The 27,621-nt window shown below is 37.4% G+C and overlaps 1 protein-coding gene across 1 annotated transcript in view; it reads right to left on the minus strand.

Moving 5' to 3' along the window:
* Window positions 1–27,621, minus strand: part of LOC122813297 (solute carrier family 22 member 7-like) — a 1,073,907-nt gene that overhangs the window by 387,693 nt on the left and 658,593 nt on the right. Inside the window, exon 4 of the mRNA XM_044085933.1 lies at window positions 10,212–10,380. Within this exon, the coding sequence (XP_043941868.1) occupies window positions 10,212–10,380 (169 nt within the window). The remainder of the gene's footprint in view (window positions 1–10,211; window positions 10,381–27,621) is intronic.

Raw genomic sequence — 27,621 nt, forward strand, 5'->3', positions numbered from 1 at the left:
AGTAGGTAATAATAGCAGTAGTAGTAGGTAATAATAGCAGTAGTAGTAGGTAATAATAGCAGTAGTAGTAGGTAATAATAGCTGTGTAGTACAGCTTGCTAAGTCCTTTGTGCAGATGATGCTGAGATTGCCCTGACACCTACCAGGGTGTCCGACTTTGACTAAGTCTCAAAAATTGAAAACAGGTATATATATATATATATATATATATATATATATATACACACACACACACACACACACACACACACACACACACACACACACACATATATATATATAATTAAATCATAAGTTTCTATAATGAAACATAGTAACAACTGATATTTTGTATGTTTTGCTAATCTATATTTAGATCACTGCTGAACATTGAGTGACAGAAAATACTGTGAACCAGTTTATTGGTGGTCTTTAGCCTTCTAACAAAGCTCCACCAAATTAGACTGATTGCAAAGGAAACAAAACTTTCACATTTGCAGTCACCTAAAATAAACACAAACTTTGCTTTTACGCCCCATAAATTCAACATGCTAACATCATGGTTGGACAACCGTGGATAACTAGATTAACTCTTTATGCATATTATAGTCAATCTGTTGCAGTTTGACTATGATGTAATTTAAAAACTCACATCAATTATTCAAATTCATATTATCCTTATAAAAGACTGAATTACAGTATCAAAAAACAGTCCTCTACTGCTCAGAATTGATATATAAAGTATTACATATTTAAGATGTAAGAAAACACATTAGATTTGTTTTGTAGTTTAACATACTAAATCATATACCACAGCTATGTTTTGAAATTCATTGATAATAAAATATTAATTTTGTTATTCTGTTAAATTCCAGACTAGGATGTCTAATTCTCTTTTTCTTTTATCTATCTTTGTCTTTTTCCTGTCTTCAATTTAATAATATAATAAAACTTAAAAATAGATAAATAAACCCAACCAAAAATAAAGTGAGGGCAGTACAGAATATCACTCTAGCATAAAGTATTCAAAAAGCACATGCAAGGCATGACACAGAAAATAAACTAACACATAATCACACAGTCAATAAACAAATCTACAAAAATATTCACAATAAATACAAAAATAATGAACACTTAGTAAGAAGTAGAGGAATGACTGAGAATCTTAAGAAACATACAATGATGAACTATATAATACCACCTTAGAAAAATATAGAGGCATTGATAAAATGAATGGATGTACAAGAAATAATACAACCCCAGTGAACTATAACACAACACCTCAGACTACAATTATACATAATATAAAAGGCACAGAACTAAAGGTTAACTAGTTTGCTTATGAAATATGATACAAAAACATTAACAAATACAATGAGCAAAACAATAAAATCATGACTGTTAGAGAACATAGATATGAAATCAGTCATTAACATAATGGAAACCCAAACAAAATGTTATCAAAATAGAGCTACCTACTACATAAAAGCAGAAACATGTCAACATCTGTTAAATCACAGACACAAAAGCTGGTGAAGGGGTCAGACTCAGTGTGCCACTCAACCACAGCCAATAAGGGAAAACAACATACCTAACACACTAGTCATAGGTGACTCTATAGTCAGGCACACTGATGTCCCGCTCACCAGGCTAAACAGGAAGAAGGTTACTGTCAGCTGCCTGTTGGGTGCCAGGATACGCCACATAACCCATGCACTCAGGTCACTCCACAACAAGTACAAATATGACTCTGTCATTGTCCATGTTGGTGTGAATGACCTAAGATGTACCTCCCTGGACTACATGAAAAGAGACATAGAGGAGCTCTCTGATCTTGTAGCCCAGGCAGGTATGACCCTAACCCTGAGTAACATTCTGCCATCACCCAGAATGATACCACAGTACAAGGACAAAATGATTGACTTCAACAATTGGCTAAGCTTCTGGTGTCATTCTAAGGGGATCCAATATCTGTCTGCTTGGGATGACATGGCCAACAGACCACGATGCTTTGCCACTGATGGACTGCACCTGTCGCCCCTGGGATTCCGGATACTGGCTAAGGCTCTTGCTGCCCTATAGTGCCTTTTTTAGGTAAGGTTCAAATAACAAATTCACCACCGTAACAGGAACAGGCAAGCAAAAACTGAGGGTAATGCTACTCAATGCTAGAAGTCTAAATCTCAAAATGCACTCCCTCGAGGCACTCCTTAAAATGGAGAACATCGATACCTGTGCAGTGACTGAGACCTGGTTCAAGGCTCCAGAGAGCACCCCTGCACTACCAGGCTATAACTCATACCACATTTTTCAGCCATGTAACGTGGACCGAAACACCAAAGGTGGAGGTGTGTCCATATTCATTAAGGATATCCACACCTCCAGGCTAGTTGCTCAGCATAATGCATCCGAGGTTATCCAAGTGCAACTAACTCTGGGCAAAACTGCAATCCAAATTGTAGCTTGCTACAGATCCTCCACCATACCCCTGGATTCCCACTCCTCTTTTCTTGATGCACTGGAAAATATTAGGGTTCAACCAAACATCCTAATAATGGGCGGCTTCAATTACCCCGCCATTAACTGGGAAAACTACTCATGTACCAACTCCTTAGCTCAATGCTTTCTGGAATTCATAAACCAATAAATCCAATGCCCTGGATCAACTTATCCACACCCCCACCAGGGGCAACAATATCTTAGACCTAGTCATTACCAACATGAGTGACCGGTATTCCACATCTGAAGTCAACTCCTCATTGGTCTGATCCGACCATAAGCTAATCACCCTTGATATCCACATCCCGCCCCCACCCCCCATTAAGGAAACCACAGTAAAAAAATTCTCCAAAGCCAACTTCATGCTTCTTAAGACAAAAGTGGTGAACTTCATGACACCCATGCAGATGGACAACACAGTCACAACTGCTGAATCCTACACAAATGCACTCTATAAGCACTTATATGAGTGTATGGATCGTGCTATCCCAAACAGAACCAAGATGCTATCCCCCAAAAAAAGGATGCCAATCTGGTGGTCCCCTGCCATAAACAAACTGTACAACAGAAGGAAGAAACTGTTGCAAAAGAGAGTAAAATCCCATGAGTGGAGGAGCTCCCTGGTCAGCCTCAGTAAGAAGCTGAGATCCCTTATTAGATCCTGCAAAGCTAGCTATGAAAACAAAATCATCACTAATTCTAAGGACAACCACAAAGCATTCTATAGCTATGTCAAGAATCTCAATGGCAACACCCAGATCTGCTCTGAGTTACAGCACAATGGCATGAAAATTATAAAACCAACTGATATTTCCAACATCCTGGCAGATGGGTTCAGTGCTAACTTTACCCCCCCACCCCTTAATGGGCACATATCTATAAAGGAAGAATGCAGAGTCCCTGCAATCACAACTATACAGGTAAAAGCTGCACTCTCTAAAGCCAAAAACACAGCATTCATGGGACCGGACAACATCCCAGGCTGTGTTTTAAATGAACGTCAGAACGAACTGGCTCCCCACTTAAGCACCATGCTCAATAATAGCCTCACATCAGGCTTTGTGCCCACTGAATGGCATACAGCAACAGTTATCCCACTCTACAAAGGGAGAGCCACCACTGATCCCGGGAACTATCGACCTATTAGCCTGACGAGCCTGGTCTGCAAGGCCATGGAACGTATCATCATGGAACTCATAAACAAAGACATTGGTAACCTCCAGACTCTGGATCCCACCCAGTTCAGGTTTGTGAAATGCATGCCTCCTGAACCTGATCGACTTTTTTGAGGCAGTCACCAAAGCTGTAGATGAGAGTAAGGTGGTTCACACAGCCTATCTTGACCTCACCAAGGCTTTCAACACCACACAAACAACAACAAACAACATAAACAAACAAGTCAGCTGCTGCCCTTAAATAAATACAACACAAAACCAACACCAAACATAGGTCCTCCATAGTCAGACACACTGGCGTCAGTCCCAGACTGAGTAAGAGTAAGGAGTAAGTCAAAGAAGTTGCCTGAGGGCTGCTAGCTAGAATCCCACACAACACACAAGCTCTCTCAACAGCAGGCAAGAGCAGTACAGTCATTCATTTGTTGCTGTCACGCTGGTGCATCCTGAGATGTATCCTTTGACACCACAATGAAAGAGACATTGAGAGCTCTCTGATATGTAGCCCAGGCAGGTATGACCCTGACCTTGAGCAGTATCCTACCTATGATGCCAATAAAGTGAGAAGATGAGATCAGCTTTAATGGTATTCTCCAATGTCTGTCAGGGGATGGATGTCTGTCTGTCCTGGGATGATGACATGGATATGGGCTTGCTTGCTGCTTCGCAAAGCCCGGCTTGCACCTGTCACCTAGGCTTGGCAAAGGCTGGCAAGGAGCCCATGCCACCCCATAGTGCCTTTTTCTAAAGAAACCACCAAACCTACCACCAGAGAGTAAAAAAAAAAAACTAAAGGGTGTAATGCTGCAATGCAGAAGTCTCAAAGATCTCATGCTGCATGCACCGAGGCCCTTCTATGGAGAACATGCGATGTCTGTGCTGTTGTGCTGTGACAAACCAAGTTCAAGGCTCCTGCAAGCAGCACAGCAGCACCAGGTTTCACTCATATCATGCGTTCCCCCGGCCGGACGGACCCAAGAAAGAAAGGAGGGGGTCCATATTCATATAGGACACCCACACACCTCAGGTTAATTGGCGCGCCGCCGATGCATCGGAGACCATCCAGGTGCAATTAACCATAGGCAAGACTGCTCTGCAAACTCAAGCCACACACTCCCCAAAAAAGGTTGGAGGGGTTCATAAACTCAATGCCATGGAAAACAACTAGTCACCCACAAGGAGGAGAAAACATACTTGATCTCATCATCACGAACATGGGATCACAATGTTCAACACAGTATATACCCTCACTGTGGAGATCAGATCATACTAAAATCTGGCTGGAGGTCCTCATCCGCCCCCACCTGAAATAAAAAGACCACAGTGAAAAACTTCTCAAAGCCGACTTCACACTTCTAAAAACTGTGTGGTCTCCTTTAAGGCCCCTGAGCCAGTGGTAAAACAAGCTCTACAACAAAAGGAGGAGCTACTACAAGATAGAGCAAAATCCTTGAAAGGTAAGACACCTTTGATCATTATAAGTAAAAACTAAGAGCTCTCATAAAATCATCAGGCAAATTTTGAGAGAAAAATCACCAAGGATTCAACTTCAAAGGGCGGTGCCTCCACCGACCCTGGAAATTACCGTCCCATTGATGGGTTGCAAACTGGCTAGTGACCAGAACCCACAGGGTCAGAGTTGCTGGAGCCATGTCTGTCCTGATCAAAGGGATTCACATCTCACATCAAGGGAGGTCATAGCCCCCTGTACTCATCACTCATTAGACCTATGATTGAGTACATGCCCCCATTCGGAATGTATCTGACCAGACGGCCCCAAAGTTCCACCAAAAGATAAAAGGGTCTCAAAAAATATGTCTTATGCTGCCGACTGAAAGAACTCCAGAGAGACTATGCTGTGGACAAAATCCGGTACATGTGAGGCAGAGCACCCTCGCTGGCCTTGTTCAAATGGATGGGGATCGCAGATATACCCCAGGGATTACTTCAGTCACTGCTTTGACAGAGGCACAGCAAAATATCTATCCCCATTCTGGAATTATAGCTAAACTCACTAAACTAAGTATAAATCCTTACATCACATGATGGGTTGCCAACTGGCTCACTGACACAACCCACACTGTAAAAGTTGCAGACTCCAAATCTGACCTCAAAGCAGTGACAAGTGAGGTACCACAGGGTTCGGTCCTTGGACCTCTCCTGTTTAGTATCTACTTCTCTGAAGTACAGGCTAACACAGAAGGCCTCTGGCTAATGAAGTTTGCAGATGACTGCAAACTAGGAGCCATAGTCAAGTCCCCAAATGATGTGGACAGCCTACAGAAGGGCCTCGCTGAGACAGATGCCTGGTGTCAGAGCCATGGCCTCAAGCTCAATGCCAAAAACTGTAGTGTCATCCCCTTTGGTAAAACCTCTGTACCCATGAACTACCACATAGGCAGCAATCTACTTAACACCGAATATGTGATAAGAGACCTTGGGACCCAGGTGGACAGTAATCTCTCCTTTGATAGTCACATCGCCACAGTAGTCAGGAAGTCCTTCTACGTGGCATACCTCATCATAAAAGGATTCTCATCCAGGAAAAGGAGGTCATTGTTCCCCTCTACTCGACACTCATTAGACCCATTATAGAGTACAATGCCCCTTTTGGAATGTACCTCACAAGACATCTGCAGCAGCTGGAAAGGCCACAGAAGTACCTCATAAAGAGGATTACTGGCCTAAAACAAATGCCCTACACTGACCGCCTCAAAAAACTCCAGCTTTACTCCGTAGAATATCGACGACTCCAAGGTGATCTCTGCCTAACATATAAAGCTATGTCAAACCCAGAGCTGTTGGACATGCTACACCTAAAGAAATCCCAATCCCTCTGAGCTACATGCTCTAGGGACCTAAATCTTGTCACCACAATAAACAGGACATGCTGGAGGGATAGATTCCTGTCCCAGAGACTTCCCATACTCTGGAACAGACTACCCATCTATGTCAAGCAAAGTTCTTCATTAGCACTCTTCAAGAAAAATCTTGATGAGTGGATGGGAAATAGGAAATACACCCTGGGGATCACCGCTGTGTCTCTGCTCGACAGTGGTACAGAAAAATAACTTTCTTGGGTGGCGTAAGCCAGGGAACCTTGTTGGCTAGGCTTAGTAACTACCTATGAACCTATAACATATAAGGAGCAAATCAGTAGTAAAAGTTACAGCCTTATTTGTCTTGAACTGCACATTCACACATTAAATTAATTTCAGAGAAGCACCCACAATAAAGGGAAGCCAAAAGCATTAAATATAAATAAATAAATAAAACATACACCAAAACATATATACAGCAAATATACATTTTTGTCTTATGGATAAAGCAATTCAATGGAAAATGAAAATTAAAGCAACAAAACCATAAGTATACAAAATAGCTGAATAAACACTTAACAGAAATGTGGATTATCTCATATCATTCACCATTGTTATTAATCATTCAATGACAACTTATGCAGTAGAAAATTAGAATGTGGAGATGGGCACGGTATAAGTGGAGGACACCAAGACAAAAGCAACTGTTAAAAAAAACGAAATAAGAAAGGAGTTTGGTTTAATGGTTAACTTCTCTAACTGGTTAAACTATTTCTTATACTCTGAAGGGGTCATAGATAAGGCTCTTTAATTGGTTATACTGTGGTAATTAATTTCATTATAAATAGAAGTTCAATCAGTTTCAGATTTGCAACATGCAGAAGCTGGTGAGATACAGTCAGATTATGAATATATATAGATGGTCCCTTACAGTTGCCATTGGTTCTTTATGCTTGATAGGCTTTGTCTCCTGGAATAGAGTATTTCCACTGCATTGAAACTAGCATTCTGTACTTGCACAAATGCTGATGAATTCAATGTAAGTAAAGCTTCAAGAATAGATATTTTGTTGATTAGACATCTAGCATTCAGCAGTGCTATCTTGATATTGACTATATTGGAATTTGCTTTGTTGGAATGTCCATCAAAAGAACCCCAACTGAAAAAAATCACTACGGGGTAGCAAATGTTTTAGCCTGTATAGACAAACTGAGAGGTGAAATGTTCAAGCCATACATGCAAAGTGAGGTGGGGGTGGTCTTTTGACCATTTCATCTCATGCAGCCACAAACTGAACCCATGTAAAATGACACTGATTTAGTACCCAATTATTTAAACCAATTATTTTATCTTTGGATGCAAGTGCCATTCTTTGTGAAGGCCAAATGCATCTTAATGCCAGGGTTATGTCTTTTTGGAAAACATAAGTAGAGAGCTTGGAAATGTTTCTCTGCATCTCCCCAGAGTGGAATACCTAAGATTATTCACCCCCACATGGACAACTACAAGGCCATAACCATATCTGGGGTGGTGCAGGGACCTAAGTGCTCTAGTGCCATCCCTATTCCTTGCACCAGAGAGGCAGCTGTCACTTTATCCTTTGCCAACCTGGTATGTTAAATGAGTTATGTTCATCAAACAACACCTGTTTGCTACCCTGAAGTAACCGACAGCCTGATTCAATAACTACCCAAACTATTTTGTCTCCATTACAGGCTAGCATTATGTTTTTCAATTTAGGTCATCTTGGGTGGTGGACTGTATTCAGCCACCTGTTCCCTATATGTCAGGAAGTATAGTCCCAACACTCCCCTTAAATATGCAAGGTGTTAGGTGCCTTTCTTGAACATCTTCTGATTTCTGCAAAGGATGGAAATCATCTTGCTCCAACATACCACTCTCCACTTCATGCATTCGTATCTCCATGTGACAGTAAGGGGCTTCAAAAACAGTCTTCTACTCATGCACTCTTAACATGTGACACTAGACCTCTAGTCTCTATCTTCTTTGGACACTGAAGTCAGTTGTATAACATAAATGATGAGTAGCATCACTTCTCACAGGTACATTGGAGAAGGTAGGAGCAATTCCACCACTTACATTTTTCACTGAAGTCCATTTGCACTGAATACTTTATTGCCAGTATATATTTGATCTTCATCACATGCCAGTACATAACCATGGATAATGCCTCCATGCTGTAAGATCATCCAAAGTGCAATCACGCATAAAAATTCCTAAATGATTTTCATGCAAGAAATTGAAGGTGTTCATACTTTTATAATCCTTAACCCTTTTATGCAGTATACCTATACATACATAACGTGAACTGGGAGTTCAGCCCATCTGCTAAGACCCAGTTCTTTGCTAGCAAGCAAACAGAAATTTTAAGTCTTCTAGTCTAACACCAGTTAATTAGGTACAGCCTGTCATATTTTCTGAGTACCATATTAGCCTTTGGATGCACCTAAAATGGGACATGATCCTCTTGACTCAAAACTGAAGATAATGCCAGGTGCGGCCATCTTTTTAAAACATGAAAGTAGTAGCCCTTCGTTATTGCTGTTATACAATGCACCTAACACCAATTCTACTAATTTATTACATTGCTTTAAAAAGTACTTTTATTATTCAGCATTACTAAAATCATTTACCATATTGTACACTAAGAAAATCCAATTTTGTTGAAGTTTATATACAGACATACAAAAATTTATATAAATCAAGTACATCGCTACATTTGTGGATTTTTTTTTTTACTTGGTTGCAGTGTTTTATATCTTGGAATAAAAGTCTATCACCTTAAATAATTGAAAAGCTTTTCATACTACTTTTCCTAGCACTGTACTGTCACATCCACTGCAGCCAAAAAGTTCATACAGATCTAATTTTTCTTAAATTTTCTTCTTTTCTTCTAGACTGGATGCAAGTGACAAAATTAAAAAATTTCTTAATCTTGTTATATTGTAATCCAGTAGACTACACTACAAAAATGAATGTGTTATGGCTTGGTATAAAAATTGTTCATCTTATGTGAGTGAATAACTTTAATAGGTAAGGCAAACTCTAACACAACAGCAGCAGCAGCAAAGATTACATTGTACAAAGCTCAAGAACTTAGAATGTCTTGATCGACAGCACAGGACAGCCAACCAGAGACAGAAAATGACGGACAGCATAGAACTAGCTTGGACCTGATAATAATAACATGCTGTTCAAACTATTTCTTAACTCAGAACACAATGTTCCAGCTATACACCAAATAAAGGTACCATACAGCTTAGAGTTATACCTGCATTAATTTGTGCAAAGTACAAATAAAAGCATATGACATGACTATAGGGTGATTAAGGGTGTGCCTAATGATTAAGGTGTTTAACTGATAGAAACAGGGTACAGGGTTTGATTCTCAACTTTGTCCCTTTTTCCAGATATAAACCTTAAACAGGAATCAAACAGTTTTAGGGAAATTGGCTATGTTTAAAATGACCCACAAAGGCAGCCTAGTACTTACCTATGATTCAGACAAAGGTATTCTTCCACTCTCAGTACACACCTACCAGGGTACCAATACCAATTTAACTTATTTATTCCATTGCTTAAATCCTGCAAAAATACTGTTCCAGTCTACTCCATACGTACTTTTATTATTCAGTACTTTTAAAGTCATTCCCCATACTATATACCTGAAAAATCGAATACTCTGTTAAAGCAGAGATTTGTTTTGTCATCTACTCACCAACAAATTAGAATTGCCACAGCATTTGGCATTGTTACAGTGAAGATAAACCAACGCCATTCCGTGATGTAATAAGCAATCAGGGGTAGTAACATATTCCCAATACACCAAGCTAGACCAGTTATTGTTCCATGAAAAGTCCTCTTCTGCAGTGCAATCCATTCAAGACCTGAAACAGACACATGACAGCAACATTGCTTATGTATTGCCATGTTCACAGAAGAATGCACAATGACATCACATTGCATTCCATAAATAAAAAGTTGCATTAACAAGACATAAGATTGTTATTAATCATGGGAGAACCAGAGAGCACAATATTCAGTTGTTTCAATTTCTTAATTCAGTTAATCTCACCAAAACAAAAGATCCTTAATAATGGAGAACAAGAAAAAGAAAAGTTCCATATAACAAAACTACTGTTAATTTGTTACACTAGCTAAGCAACCTAATCTGACATTAATATTTCATTATTTCTCCATCTCATGGTATTATCTTATACATGTTGTTAATCACATAAGGAGTACATGTTTTATATATAAATTTCCATCTGCATGTTTTTGAAAGAAAGAGCCAAGTCAGTTCCAAAGATTTTAAAAGCATTTGACGTCTGTTTAAGGTTTAAATCTGGAAAGGGACAGATGATCACATTATTGCACATGAGAGATATACTTACTTTTACTTAAAATTATGCTAAAGAAATGTAATAATTTAGGGCAGTTTTCTTTTTCTAATTTTGGAATGCCTTCCAGTGTATCATCAAAAAAGTTCTTGTATCTTGCATGCGAAATTTTTTCTTTTTATAACTACAGTATGTTTTACCTTGGTGACCAGTTTACAAACTTTCTTCTCTTTGACAGACTTGCTTGCCTTCAGTGATCACATTAATAAATCCTGATACATTGTCTATAGACTTAACATAAAAGATAAATATATATATATATATATATATATATATATATATATATATATATATATATATATATATATATATGTATGCATAAATGTATCTACCTGACTTCGTTGAAATCCCATATTATGGAATCCCAGTTTGTTGACACTCAAAATACTGAAATCCCACATCATTGAATGAGTGAAACAATGAAGCTCCACCCAGGGTAAGTAACCAGTTACCCAAAACAGAAACAAAACGCAAACCACAACATCCCTAACGCACCCAGGTGGGCGACTTTGCCCCCCACACACCTCTCACCAAATATACCAACTCCAAGATAGCACTACAGTTGGGAAAAGGGTAAAGTTCATCATCCCGTACAACAGGTTCCTTATCCTGGGAAGATCTTCGTTGTTATGGTGCTTCGATGAAGTGGGGTCTGATATTTTGAGTGTCAACAAAATGAGATTCAATAATATGAGATTTCGACAAAGTCAGGTAGACCCATATATATATATATATATATATATATATATATATGTGTGTGTGTGTGTGTTTACACACACACACACTCACACACACACACACACACACACACACACACACACACACACACACGCGTGCACGCATATAAATATATATAGTTGGCTTGTATATGAGCAAATGTTCATAATGTCATGGTTAAAAACTGACATTAAATAGTTAAAACACACTGAAGACCAAATGTCTTAAATAGCAAACACACAAAAGATCAAGAAAAGAAAATTATTTCCTCTCCAGATCTTCACACTAACTCACCCCCCCCCCCCCCAAATAACACTAGCCTCAAATTCATCTGATTACTGACAGAGTTATGGAAAGGCTTTTGTTAAGGTAAGGTGTAGGGTTTGGGTTGAGGGAAGGGGCAATGCTATGTTTAGGGTTAGCACCCATTACTAAGTTGAGCAGGGGGCCTAACTTCATAACATTAAAATGTGCCATTGTATTTCTCCTAAAGTAATATATGTCTAAGATTTATTTATTTAATTAATTAATTTATTTATTTATTAACTGGGTAGGTATGCTAGTCTATTGATCAGTTTCAGCCATGACCCATTTATGATAAATAATTGACAGATGAACAATATACAACAGCGAACAAGTACCAAATATACTATATGTAACCCAATAATAATTAAAAGCAGTGGCGCACAAACATTATACAATATAGGAGAGTACTTAAAACAGCTGATTAACATTTGTTGTAAAACCAGTATTTGAATACAATGAGCAAGAATTATGTCTAATTTTAGATTTAGATTGACTTTCAGTTCATTGTGAATGTTATTCCATACACAGGACCTATAGTGGAGAAGGCTCTTTCACCGACTGTATTCTTAAACCTTGTATGGGTGAGAGTTGATGACTCATCCTGTGAACTTCTTAGGGAGTAGGTGACAGCCTTGGTCAGAAGCAGCCATTTTAGAGTTGGATAGTAAACAGTTTCAAGGAACCTATAACTCAAAGTAGTTTGGAGTAAAATAGCACTTTCAGTTATAGGGAGTCAATTTGTTTGCTTTATCAGTTCACAATGATGCATATGCTTGTCTAAAGAGCAAATCTGAATACTTTATTTGCAGTGAATTGTAATTCATGAGTATTCTGTGGGATGAGTGTAGACAAAACATTGAGAGATCATTTTCCAGTTTTGGTAGGAGTATGCTTGTAGCTGAAGCAAGACATGTAAATGGATATAGGAAATGAGAGCTGCAGTAAAATAGTTTCAGTTGAGTTAGAAGTTTGGAAGTAATATTGTCAGCGTGAAGAGAAAAGTTCAGTGTGGGGTCTAGAATTAGGCCGAGGGGCATTTTGTATGACATTCTCATTATTGTTTATGCTCAGATTAGAGGGGTAGACCAGTTTTCTTGGGATGGAGAAGGGCGACACATTAGTTTATTTTAATGCTCGTTAATTGTTTGTTATTGTGTGTCAAGAATATTAACTTTGAGAAGCTTGTCTGCAGTTTCTGCTGTAGGGCAAGTTGTGTTGAAGTATATTCTGTTATTAAAAATCATCTGTGTACAAAACCAACCAGATATCATTAATAAAGAGTAAGAATATTAGAGGACGTAGTATGAAAATTTGTGGCACTTTGATGTTCAGGGTACCACTGTCAGACAGTGTATTATTTGCAAAAACTTGGAATGTTCTTTCTTTTAGGTAGCTTTAAAACCAATTAATTGTGCTGCTGTCACACTTTAGTTGGTATAATTTGTGGAGGAGGTGGTTGAGATGTACTGTCTCAAAGTCCCTAGTCATATCAATGAATATCCCTGCTAAGATGTGCCCATTAGTTATATTATTATATAATTGTGTTACTTACTATAGTAAGAGCAGTGATGGTGCTGAATGAGTTTGTGAAGCTGTGTTGTTGGTCACAGAGCAGGCCATAATTATTTTTGTGCTGAATAAATTATTTATAAAGTAGTTTTTCCCAAGATATTGGTAATAGGGCATACACTGGATATGGGTCAAAAGTCATTTAGGTTTGTAGGTTTGGAACTTTGGGTAATCGAATGATCACAGAATGTTTGAATGCTAATGGGATTTTCCCAATGGTGAGACAGAGAGAGATTAATATGGGTGAGGGGTAAGGCAATGTTAGTAGCAGCTACTTTCATTTATCATTTGTGCACGTGTATTTTCTAAGCTACCTCTAAGAAGTTACAATATTGCATAATCTGTCAGCCCTTATAAGTTTTTCCTTGAGAAGTGAAGAAAGCAGATATTGACAATGGTAACAATAGAATCCAACCACATGCGTGTAGCTGTAGACTTCCTAAACAATGTAGAACAAACTTTCTTTTTGTAATTTAGTGACAGCAAGTGATCCATTACATCTGTTTATTAGACATATTTCCCAGAAATTTAATGCCAAATTGATTAGCATTCAAATGCTGGACAAAAATCACAAAACATGTTTACCATTCCTTGAAAACAAACAAAAAAACCCCCAAAAAAACAAATCATCAGATATGATGGAAAACCTCCACAATGCTAAAGGAAAAAGTGGCATAAAATGCTGTTGCTCAAGATAATGCTTAGACATATTTATTTATTTATTTATATTTTGCCAGTTGACTTAATCCTTCTGGGCCAGGCCCATTTTCAGAGGAGACCCACAGAGATCGCATAATGCTGGTAGTAAAACTAGAAGCAAATAATAAAATATATCAAATGAAATACAGTATAGTGTTAAGGAATAATATTAATTGATAGCTTCTATTAGAATAACAAGAATTTCTATTACATGGTTCATTTTTAAAGCATATTGACATTCTTCAGTTGGAAATAATTGTCTACTTTACATCAGGATCATCAAAAAAGAGGCAAGTAATTGATATGTAGGTCCTCTTTTGGAGCAGGATAAAAAAGATTGCAGTTTAGGGATAAGTTCTTATGAGAAAGAGTGGCTACCCCTGTTGTGGTATCCTGGAACTGCAAATAAGATTCTGTGTGAAACACAAAGTAGTTTTCAGTATTGTCATACCAATGAATTATTGCCAGCTTGTAAACAATGAACTACTGCATCACTTGTGTCATAGTGACTAAATCTACCTGTAAAGTGCATGAATATCTAATGTTACCAAAAACAATTCTCTTGTCAAGAAACAAAACCCAACTTCTCCAATGAATGGTAAGCATCCTACCATAAGAATCAGTTTGTTTGGCAACATGTTGCAAAGTTTTATCCAGCAACACTCTGACCCTTTTATTAAAGTCCCATATATAGCAACCATAGGATAAACAGTTGGATTACACATAGATTTATGGATCTTTGGTAATCCATATAACATGGTTACCCAATGAACTTCAGCCTGCAACTACTCACATTTTTGCTAAGTCAGAATAGTTTTTATAAGCATCTTCTGAGCAGAATCATGTATTCCATTGGATTAAAAGACAACATAAGATAGGTTCCAATATCAGAAAGCAGATGTATGCAGATAGTTTTGTACTAATTAAGGGTAAAATGCAACAATATTTTGTTCCTTGTCTGCTTCTTTCATGATTATATAATGTTATTTATATGTGTGTTTCAATCAACAGCCTTACTGATTCACATCCTTGTTATTTCTTTGCCAGTTTTTTTAACCCTTGTTGCCTGACAATTACCAGACTCCCGCAGAGCAATAAATCCATTCATTCATCAACACTGAAGTGAAAATCAGCATGGAAGGACCTTCATTTAAGCAGCTAATGGGAGGGTTCAACATTTTCTTACTTGTGCCTAATCCCCATGCAAGCACTTGGCTTTACATTATAGGCTGGTATTAAAAGTTGATGCTTATATTTATTTTCTATAGTGGGAACATTCTATAATTGAAATGTTTCACTATGTATAGAATTCAGTATCTTAAAGTCAGACCTATGTACAATTCTAATTATATTTTGCTTACTCCTTATGCATGTGGTCAAAAGACCTTAGATAGGATTAGGACTATCAAATTCTAATTATATTTTGTTTATTCCTTATGTATGTGGTCAAAAGACCTTAGATAGGATTAGGACTATCATTAAGATAGTCTATATACAATGCAGTTCTGTAATATAAATGGATAATTCTGTCAACCTTTAACAGGATCTACAAAATATCCTTCCCTGTTAGTCATTAATAGCCATTGAGAGATGTTAAGTAGACAGACATGTTCAATTCAGTTCAATTCAGAGAAGCATAAGGATCAGTTGCATGTTCTACAGTACCACAGTTCTTTACATCTTGCAGAAGAGAATAAACAAGGTGCGGCAGTAGACAGAGATAGCTGGGGAACTTATACATATATGCTATAAGTCTTGAATAGTGAGGTAAAAGAAAGGTTAAATAACTAGTTTTAAGAGATAAAGAGGTAAAGGACATTTTAACTCATCCAAGTGAAGATCTTAATTTGAGGAGAAACATTTTCACTATCTGCTAGACAATTATAAATTAATTCCTAAAGTCCACTGATATTCTTAATACATTTGTCAGGAATTCAATTTTTAAACACTTTATAATAAAAGGAGGCATAGACTTCATCAAATTAGTTAACATATACAGCAAATGCACCCTTAGTAAATTAAATTTATAATTAGCAAAAAAAGATACATTTAATATGATATTAATGTGCTTTGTCTATGTTCCATAAATCCTGAATTAAATCTTAAAATAATGCCACAGCTTACTGTCATGAAGTGTTTATCTAGGAATGAACCATAAAATGTATCAGTTAATTTGGTAATACTTTTTGATTGAAAAGGGATCCATATTAAGCTTGTTGATAAAGATTGTACTAGACTGATTCAAGTATTAATCTGAAAATGCATTATTTTCTTGCAGTGACTAGCTTCTGATGGATATGAAAGATATGAAAAGAATATATGTTTTACCTCACATTAAGGAGCTAAAGGTTTCAAAAATCTCTGGGGTGAGGGAGAGCAAGTGAGAGAAAGAGAAAGAAAAAGACAGATCAGTCTCAAAGCTTCAAACACTTAATTTGGTGTATTAGCCGGATTAAAATTATTCAAAATATTATTTATGTCAGATGACTTAATGTGATGCTTTCCACTGATTGCTGGACAATTAGATATGTGTTCACATATTGATCAGATTACATTAATACGTTTGTCATAATTTGAACTTTTAATAACTTGACCTTGAAAGGGGTCATGGACATATAGATCAACTGCACTCTTTAAAAAACTGCATTTATAAGTACGGTAAGACAATAATATTGTGTTGGGTTTGCATCTTTTTCATAAATCTTAACCAAATCTTGAAATAATGCTACAGCAGACTGTCCTAAAAGTATTTAGCTAGGATTGCAATATAGAGTTTAATGGCTGAGATAATTATGGAGATTTGGCAATAATCTTTGATTGAAAGAGGGTCCATATTAAACTTCTTATTTTTTCCAAAATGTTTTTTATTTTTTTTAGAAAAAAACACAATAACCTAACATTAAACAGATAATTCTTATCATTTAAACAATAAATTAATAACAAAAACTGAACAAACATAAATCAACTATTTACAATGGTGTATACTAATCTTGTAAGTATATAATCTACAAGGTATTGTACCAACATTTTAGTTAAATATTTAAATCAAACTTTTTGATTATATATTTACATTTTAACCAAGTATTATAATGTGAAGTTGTCTCATTTGTTGTCCTTTTAATAGTAGCTAATTCATATTGACATGCTTTATTTGAAATATTCTTAAACTCCTTTAATGTAAAGGTAGTTTAATTTTTTAATTAATTGTAACAACTTTTTTACAGTAACCAAAATATTCCATAGAAGAGTATATTTTATTCTGGGTATGTTCTCATGGATTGGAGAATTAAATAAAACCAATGATTTGGTTAAACTAAAGTTATCATTAAAAATAATATGTAGTCAATAGTTTATATTATCCCAGAATGGTTTAACAATGCTACAATCAAATAACATATGTTGCCAGCCTACTTTCAATTTAGATTTATATTTCCAACATGCAATTTCTTTTTTTATCCAAAAATTCTATTTTTTGAGGTGCAATAAAGGCTCAATGAATGTATTTCCAAAACAATAATCTCCATCTTAGAGAAAGAGTGGTTTGATTTGATGATAATAATATAATTTTTTTATCTTCGTCTTGTGAGTTATAGTTTTTAACTAATGTGAAATATTCCCAGTAGCATCTTTTAAAGTAAACTTTTTTAAATATATTTTGAATAAATGCACTTTTCCATATTCATAATTGTAGTCTAGAATACCTAAAAATTCTAAAAAGGGGGACTGAGTCTTTTATAGATAATTGCATCAAATCAATTTTATGACTAATGAATTGTTTATTTGAATATTTAACCACTTTTCTTTGTCAATATAATATATTCCATAGACAGTATTTACCTTTACCTATAACTTGATGCCAATAAATTAAATGTTGTTTTTTTCAATTTAAGCATATTCGAGAAATGTAATGTATTAAAACAGTCCTTTGCAATGGCTATAACAGATAGTATGAAAAAACATGTTTTATAGTCTGGAATTTAATTTTTTTTTTCAATATCGTTAACACATTTCTAATATAATAAGAGTTTATTGAACTAATGTTATTTTCTGTATAATATTAATTTTACAGGCATTTAAAGTTATTGCTTAATATTTGATTGTGGTGCATTATCTTATTATTTGATTTTAACCCAATGTTTTCATGAATTTCTTTCCATTTAACCATAAAGTAATTGTTTTGCTGACAGATGATAATATATATATATATATATATATATATATATATATATATATATATATATATATATATATATATATATATATATATATATATAATTCTAAGTCTGGAAATCTAATACCACCAATTTCCCAGTCTCTCAAATGATGTTCTAATGCCAATTTAGGTTTGTTAGGATGCTATAAAAAGTTTATGAAAAAATAATTAAACTGCTTTATATATTCTTTAGAAGGAGGAAGTAAAATAGATTGAATAATATGTAACAATTTGAAAGAATAATAATTTTAATCAAAGTTAATGTATCTTCCATTAAAATAACACATTTTATTCCATTTATTGACACGCTGTTTTATATTTTCCAATATATTGTTATGATTTGGTGAAATTAATCCTTGTAAATTATCTGTTAGTATGACACATACCTATTTGATTTTTCTTTCTGTTGTAACATATTTAGTAAATCTTTTATCTATTCAGAGTGCATTATTATTTATCAAAAGTATATTAGTTGCATCCTTATTAAAACTAAGTCCTGATATTCTTCAAATGTTTCTATTGATTTAAATAAAGTTTGAAGAGACTCATTACTATCATTTAGAGTTAATAAAATGTCATCTGCAAAAATTGTATTTTAGAGAAAAAAATTGTAATATTTGCATTGGCTCTAATATGATTTGCAAAAGGTTCTATAACCAGAGCAAATAACAGGGGTGACAGTCGACATCCCTGTTTAGTACCTTTTGTGATTTCTATTGATTTAGAGATATATGAACCAACGTCAACATAAGTCAGGAGTTTTTCATATACCTGTTTGATAAGTTCTATAAATTTAATTGAGAATTGTAATTATTCCAAACTAGTTAGTAAAAGCTCCCAATTAACTGAATCAAAAGCACTATTAATATCTAAACTGATAAAGATTAATTTATTTTTGTATTTGCTAATTTTTACTAGTTATTGCTTATTCTAACCATTTATAGCACTTTTTGTTGTCTGCTGCCTACTGTTCTTTACTGTATTTTATTGCTATAAACTAATCTGCACTATTGTACTGAAATTGTCTGCCTTACAGGGCCTGTTAAATCACTTTTGTTACTGTCACACTGTTTGTAAAGCTTTTTTAGATAGTTCCACTGTGTGAAAGGTATTAACTGGAAATGTTCTCCATTTGTTAAGCATATGTTTGTTTGTTCTGATTTCCTGCCAAGGAGTGTATCATATAACTGATTTGTTTGCAGTTAAAAACATTCTCTAGAGTCTCCTTTCTCATTTATCTGTTTAAAACTTTCATTTAGTGTCTAACTGCTATTTTTTTGCTGTGATAAACACTTCTGTAGTGTTTTCTGCCTTAAATAGTGTAGCTAGTGGCTGTAGCATAGTTTCCCACCCTCCCTTCCTATTGGTGTCTTGATCTTATACTTCATAGCTTTGCAATTGCCTGCTCCTAATGTAAATTTTATCTGGGACACTCCTCCCAGTCCAGTGTCATTAGCTCATTCTACCTAATACAGAGAGAGTATTTGTGAATGCCAACCCCCTAGTTTCTTAACCTTGAATTATCTCCTTTCTCCCTTTCCACTTTACAAAAAAAAAAAAAAAAAAACTTTATTCAGCTGCTTTTAAAGTATTTGTGTTTTTTCTTCCTACTCTATTACTTCATCTTGTTTTTTCTGCTACTTGTTCTCTAAAGTGTTCAATTGCATCTTCTCTGCTGCATTTATTAATGCTTGTTTTAGCCTGCTTAAATTTTAAATGTCATTCTAAACTTTAGGCTACAGTCTGTACTCTCTCCTTCACAAGCCAGTATATCTGGCTCTGAGAAGGTTGACAACACACTCACTACACCTCAAACACCACCCACAACTACACAACACCCACCCACATATGCAGAGGTTCTCAACAAAAACAAACCCAAACAAAGGGGACCTCAGAGGCAAAAACACATGAGAACTCCACAACCCTCCACACCACATACCATGCATAGTCCACACACCAGTGTCTTACAACCTCTAAGGCCTGATCATAAACCCAATACATTAGTCATAGGAGACTCCACTGTGAGACACACAGATGTGCATCTCACCAGGCTGGATAAGGAGAAAGTCAAAGTTAGTTGTTTGTCAGGTGCCAGAATCCACCATATCACACATGCACTCAAGTCTCTCAACAACAGGTACTGTTATGACTCTGTCATAGTCTTTGTTGGTGTGAATGACTTGAGAAGTACCTCCCTGGACTATATGAAGAGAGCCTTGATTGAGCTCATTGAATATGTGTCCCAGGCAGGCATGTCCCTACCCTTAAGCAGCATTCTACCATCACCTAGAATGATGCCTCAATACAAACAGAAAATTATTGATTTTTAACAATTGGCTTAGTTTCTAGTGTCATTCCAGGGGGATCCAGTACCTGACAGCCTGGGAAGATATGATTGACAGACCACAATGCTTTGCTAAAGATGGCCTGCATCTTTCTCACTTGGGGTTCAGGCTTCTGGCAAAGGCTCTTGCCACCCCCACAGTGCCTTTTTTTAGGAAAAGTCATGAGGTCAATACTACAAACATTAAAATTTCAACAAAACACAAATTAAAAGTCATGCTGCTAAATGCTAGGCATCTAAACATGAAACTGCACTCATTGCAAGCATTCTTAACCCTGGAAGATGCTGACATTTGTGCAGTCCCCGAAACCTGATTCAAAGCTGCGGAGAGCACCCCAGTCTTACCTGGTTGCTCATCCTATCATACATTCAGACCCCAAAATGTGGGCAGCAAAGCCAAAGGAGGTGAGGTTTCAGTATATATTAAAGGCACACACACCTCCATGCTGGTCAAACAGTATGATGCACAAGAGACACTCCAAGTTCAGTTAACCGTTGACAAGACCCCTATTCAAATTATAGCTAGCTACAGACCCTCAAATTTGACTAGAGATGCCCACTCCACCTATCTGAACCTCTTCAAATCTATCAAGATTCAACCCTTTACCCTGATCCTGGGTGACGTTAATTACTGAACCAAAGATTGGAAAAACTAATCAAGTCAGAAACACAAAGGCCCAGAGATTCCTCGATTTTATCAACACAAATGCCTTGGAACAGCTAGTCGATACCCCCACAAGAGGTGATAATATCTTGGACTTGGTATTAACCAACATGCATAACCACTGCAGCACCCCTACAGTATCATCCTCCCTGGTAAGATCAGATCATAAAGCTGTCACTTTTGAAATCACCATCTCCCCTGACCCACCTCTAGCTAGGGTTAAACAAAAAAAACTTCTCCAAAGCTGATTACAACCTCCTGAGGGATGGTATAAACAGTTTCACAGCCCCTCCCCCACCGTAGGAACTGGTAACAATGTCCAAATCTACACCAAAGTACTATACAAGCATTTATATAGATGCATGGAATCAAGAATACCTGACAGGACAAAATCATCCTCCACAAGGAAGAGTAAACCTGTCTGGTGGACATCTGCAATAAATAATCTATATAACAAAAGGAAAAAAATTGCTGTCCAGGACCAGAAGGAGCAGGTGCCCAATTGGAAGCCATCTCCCCTTAGCCTGAACAAGCAAATAAGAGCTATAGTGAAATCCTCTAAAGCCAACTTTGAGTCTAAATTGGCCGTGTCTACTAGAGACAATCATAAGGCCTTCTTCACATATGTCCGCAATCTCAAAGAAAGCACCTAGATTTTTTCAGAACTGGTGGTCAAGGACACCACATGCACAAATGCTGCAGATATAGACAATCTACCGGCTGACAGATTCAGTGAAAACTTCTCCCCTCTGTCCACCCCATCAGTAAATCAGGACATCCCCAGTACCTGCTCCCTACCCCTTATCTCTAGGGAACAGGTCATCACTGCCCTCTTAAAGGCAAAAAATACAGCCTCCATCAGACCCAATAGCATCACAGGTTGCATCCTACTTGAACTCAAGCATGAACTTGCAGCACCATTAGCCACCCTATTCAACCAAAGCCTGAGCACCAGCTTTGTCCCAGCCCAATGGAGGACAACCACTGTCATCCCTTTACACAAAGGTGGAGCATCCACCGATCCAGGAAATTATAGATTCATCAGCCTAACTAGCCTAATTTGCAAGGCCATGGAACAGATTATCATGGACCTCATTGACAAGGACATTGGCGCCCTCCAAATACTCAACCTTACACAGTTTGGCTTTGTCAAGGGGAGGTCATGTCTGTTAAATCTGGTCAACTTTTTTGAAACAGTCACCAAAGCCATGGATGAAGGGAAGACAATGCACAGCACCTACCTTGACCTAGCCAAACCCTTCAACACTATTTCCCACTCGGGCATAGTAGATAAACTCTCTCAACTAGGCATCAATCCATATGTTACCAAATGGGTAGCAAACTGGCACACTGATAGAAACCTCCTAATCAAAATAGGGGAAGCCACCTCAAGCAGTAGACCTGTAACAAGCGGCATACTCCAGGTATTGGCCTTGGGGCCTCTGTTATTCATGATATACTTCTCTGAGGTGCAGGCCAAAACCAACGGGCTATGGCTGGCCAAGTTTGCAGATGACTGCAAGCTGTGCACAGTCATCAATTCCCCAAGTGATGTGGACTTCCTCCAAGACGGTCTCACCCAAACAAATGACGGGTGCCAGAAACATGGCCTCAAGCTGAATGCCAAAAAATGCATCATCATCCCCTTTGGGGAGAGTGATGTCCCCACATATTATCACATTAATAGCAATGTCCTAAGTACACAATCAATAGTGAGGGATTTGGGCACCCAGGTTGATAGCAACCTGACTTTTGACCACCATGTTGCTTCTGTTGTACAGAAAGCTTTCTACATGACCCACCTCATAAGTAAGGGTATCTCATCCAGGACAAAGAGGTCATAACATCCATGTAGTCTTCCCTTATAAGGCCAATTACTGAGTACAATGCTCCCTTCAGCATGCACCTCACAAAGCACATGCAACAGCTGGAGACACTACAGAGGTACCTCACCAGGAGAATCCAGGGTCTCAAACATCTAACTTACACAGATAGGCTAAAAGCCCTGTCCCACTACTCAGTTTCATACAGACTCCTCAGAGGTGACCTCTGTCTGGCATACAAAGCAATTTCAAACCCCGGCTTGATGGGACTGCTGCATATCCACAAGTCAAGCTCCACTCGAGCAACCTATATGCGTGACTTCAACCTGGTCTGGGATATCAATAGGACTTGTTGGTGGGACAGATTTGTGTCCCAGAGACTCCCCCATCTGTGGAATAGACTCCCTCTCCACATCAGCAGCAGAGTACCTCATTATCACTTTTTAAGCACAACCTGGATAACTGGATGGGGAACAGAAAATACACACCTGGGATTCCACCTGTGTCCCTGATGGACAGGGGCTTTGGGTGCTGACTTGTCTAAGTATGGGCTAAACTCTTGGCTAAGCTTTTAAGGGCCTCATGGCCAACAGCCTAGTAACCTCCTATGATCCTATAATCAATTAGAGCAAGCTCTTTTTAATATTATTATAAGAATGTCTCAGTATAAATTCCATTTGAGCTTCAGTAATTAACAAAGGTAGAAAGTGTTTAATTCTATTTGCATAGATTGCCATTAACATTTTACGATCAATATTTAATAAGCATATCGGCCTATATGATGAACAATTTTATGGATCTTTATCAGGTTTTATAATTGGCAAGATAATAGTGGATTTCAAGATGGAGAAACATTTAAGTGTTGGACTGTTAAATATATGTTTAATAATATGGTAAGTGCTTCTTTTTGCATTAGTTTGTACAGTTCAGGAATATGTCCATCACTTCCTGGAGCCTTATTGGCCTTTAATTTTTTTAATTTGATCTTTACTTTCAGTCATAGTAATAGATTTTTTTCTATTAATTTAATTTGCTCATTAATTTATTTTGAATATTTTACTTAAGAAATATTTAATTACCTTTTTGTATTATTCTTGTGTTGGTTTGATTCATTTTATGAAAATAATTTATGAATGCATTTAATATGCCTTTCTACTCTATTACATTGTATCTGCTAGCTGTAGGGCTGTTGTAGGTAGTTTGTGTGGTCTTGTTACATTTGGGCTCCAAACCAGCTATTCTGCATTAAGAAGGTGTTTTTCTGCACCCTTGTGGCAGAAGTGTGCTCATCTATCCTAACTAAGTTGGGGATTGCTCTTGAAAAGGCTATTGTGCGCTTTCCAACTTGGTAGTTAGCTCAAAGCTTGTTTCTCTTTACTCGTATTTAAGCTTCTCAATTATTTGTGTGGTGCTACTCTTCACTCAGTGACACTTATCAGTGCCTTGTATAGACATAGAAGCCTGGAAGTACAGTTTTTCCCTAAGCAGCTGTCAGCAAAACCCTTCCAAGCTTATCTGCTGCTCTAGGAGCAACTCAGTTGCACACTGAGCAGTGTTGCCTTATTGATCATCCTTAGCCTACACAAGGTATAGGGCCCTCTTGTAGTCTCAGCTGTACAAGTACAGTCTTGTCACATTAATCTATTCCTTCCCTAATAAAACATAAAGTAGGAGTCTGCTTTCATAGACGGGCAGTTTCCCATCATCTCTCTGGCCAGCTGGATAAATATGGGCATCCTGAGGCAATGTAACAATTGTCTCATGTATACTGATAAACACTAACTCCCGAAACAGATACTTTATGTGAGAGATATAGTTACACTATGAAACTGGAGTCAAGACTCTCAAATTAGGGCAAATCAAATGTCAAACAGGTTATCAGTACACACACATGCACACACTTCCCATACTAAATAAGGATACGACATATAAACCCACATATGCGGAGGTACTCGTTAGTAACTTAAAAGATCAGAGGCCTCCCAAACAGAAACCATATACACACATAACAATGCAAAAAAATAATCACAACACATAATAACATACTCACCAGTGCCTCAACAAATAAGCTTATAAGGTGTTCCACCACAAAACCTAATGTATTGGTCATAGGTGACTCCACTGTGAGACACATGGATGTTTCTCCATAATGTGATATCCTTCCTGATAAGATCAACTGTGAATAAGTCTAATTCAATGTAATTATAAGACCAGATACCTCATCAAGTTCAAAAATGCTTAGAATTTTTCAAAGACAAATCATTCCTACTAAGTGATGCTATAAGAAGTTTCAAAGCCCGCTTGAACACAGATAGCACAGACTCCTATGCAGAGGTTTACACTAATGTGCTGTATAACCATTTAACAGTTGTATAGAATCAGCTGAACCTGATTGGAGTAAAACCATGTCTTGCCAAAAAAACAAGCCTCCTGGTGGATCCCTAGCAAAACAGGCTATGCAGCAAAATAAAGAAACTAATGTCCAAGAGCAAGAGGGAATTGGCTCAACAAAGGAAGAAATCCTTCTGTAGCTTAAACAAACACATTGGAGATCTTGTCAAGCCCTCCAACGTTAATCATGAAGCAAAAATAGCCTCACTAGCTAAGGATAATCACAACACATTCTTTGACAATGTCTGAAATCTAAAAGGGAATACCCAGCTATGTGCTAAACTGCTTGTGGATGGTACCACCCTTTCTCAACCAGAGGTGAAAGCCAACATGCTAGCTGACAGATATGGAGCAAACTTCACCCCATTGTTTCCTGCAGTCATCCCCCAAAGTATACCTGCCACCATTCCTCAGCCTGTTATCTCAAGAAAGCAGGTCATCTCAGTGCTCTCCAAGGCCAAAAACATGACATCCATGGGACAAGGCAACATCCCATGTTGCCTTTTAAACAACTTTAAAACATGACCTAGAAGACCCACTTGGATCCCTGTTTAACCACAATTTGCAAACTGGCTATTTTCTGGCAGAAAGGAGCATAGCAATAGTAATCCCTCTGCACAAAGGTGGACCATCACCCGACCATGGGAATTATATACTCATAAGCATGACTCACCTCATCTGCAAGGCCATGGAAAGAATCATGATGGACCTTATTAACAAGGACATAGGTTATCTCCAAACTCTGGACCCAACACATTTCAGATTCGTTAAAGGTAGATCATGCCTGTTAAATATGGCTGACTTCTTCAAGAAAGTCACCAAGGCCCTGGACTAGGAAAACACAATGCATACCATCTATCTTGATGTAGTCAAGTCATGTGACACAATTTCCCACTAAGATATTATAGAGGAACTCTTCCAATTGGAGATTAACCCCTACGTTACAAGGTGGGTAGCTAACTGGCTTACTGACAGGACACATACTGTAAAAGTGGGTGACTTTACCTCTAGTAAAAGACCAGTTACCAGTGATGTACCACAGGGTTCTATGCTGGATCCCTTACTGTTTGGACTTTTATTTCTCAGAGTCCAGGCAAACTTGGATGGCCTGTGGCTGACCAAGTTTGCTGACAATTGCAAATTCACAGCAATCATTGAGTCCCCCAGTGATGTTAATATACTGCAGACAGGGTTAACACAGACAAATGATTATTGCCAAAGCCATGGATTAAAAGTAAATGCAAAAAAATGCATTATTATTCTCTTTGGGAAATTTATTTATTTATTTATTTAGCATTTGTTTACAAGAACAGTCCAACTGGGTTAGAGCCCATTTTCAGCGAAGGCCCGGGGAGAAACACTCCAAATACATGTCTTTGGAATGTGGGAGGAAACTGGAGTACTCAGAGGAAACCCACATGAATGCAGGGAGGACATGTAGACTCTGCACAGAAAGCAGCCCAGCTGAGACTCCAACAGGAGAACCTCTTCCTGTGAAGTGACAACACTAACTGCTGCACCACTGTGCCACCTTAACCCATACAGATATTAGATCTAATAGACATCCCTGCTAACTACATTACAGACAGTACCCCCATAAGTGTAAACCCAGTGATACATCATTTGGGTACTTAGGTTGATAGCAACCCAAACTTTGACCACCACATATCCACAGTAGTAAGGGAATCTGGATCTATATTAGTTTTCTGAAAGTATTTTTCAGTAAACACCTTTCTGTCAATCCTTATTCAATGAACTTCACTTCCATGATTCGCTGAATTTACTAAGGGCAAGGAAGTAGTTGTCCAACTACACAATTTTGCCATTTTTCACACTGTGGTGTGATCTTGGAGTTGGTATATATATATATATATATATATATATATATATATATATATATATATATATATATATATATAGTAGGGGGACATGGGGCCATAGCCCCCCACATGGGGGTGTGGGTGGTGAAGCCCCCCACTTGGCTGGGTTTGATTCTATTACT

The sequence above is a fragment of the Protopterus annectens genome, chromosome 1.part0, assembly GCF_019279795.1.
Source record: "Protopterus annectens isolate FY-2018-M chromosome 1.part0, PAN1.0, whole genome shotgun sequence".
NCBI lineage: Eukaryota > Metazoa > Chordata > Ceratodontiformes > Protopteridae > Protopterus > Protopterus annectens.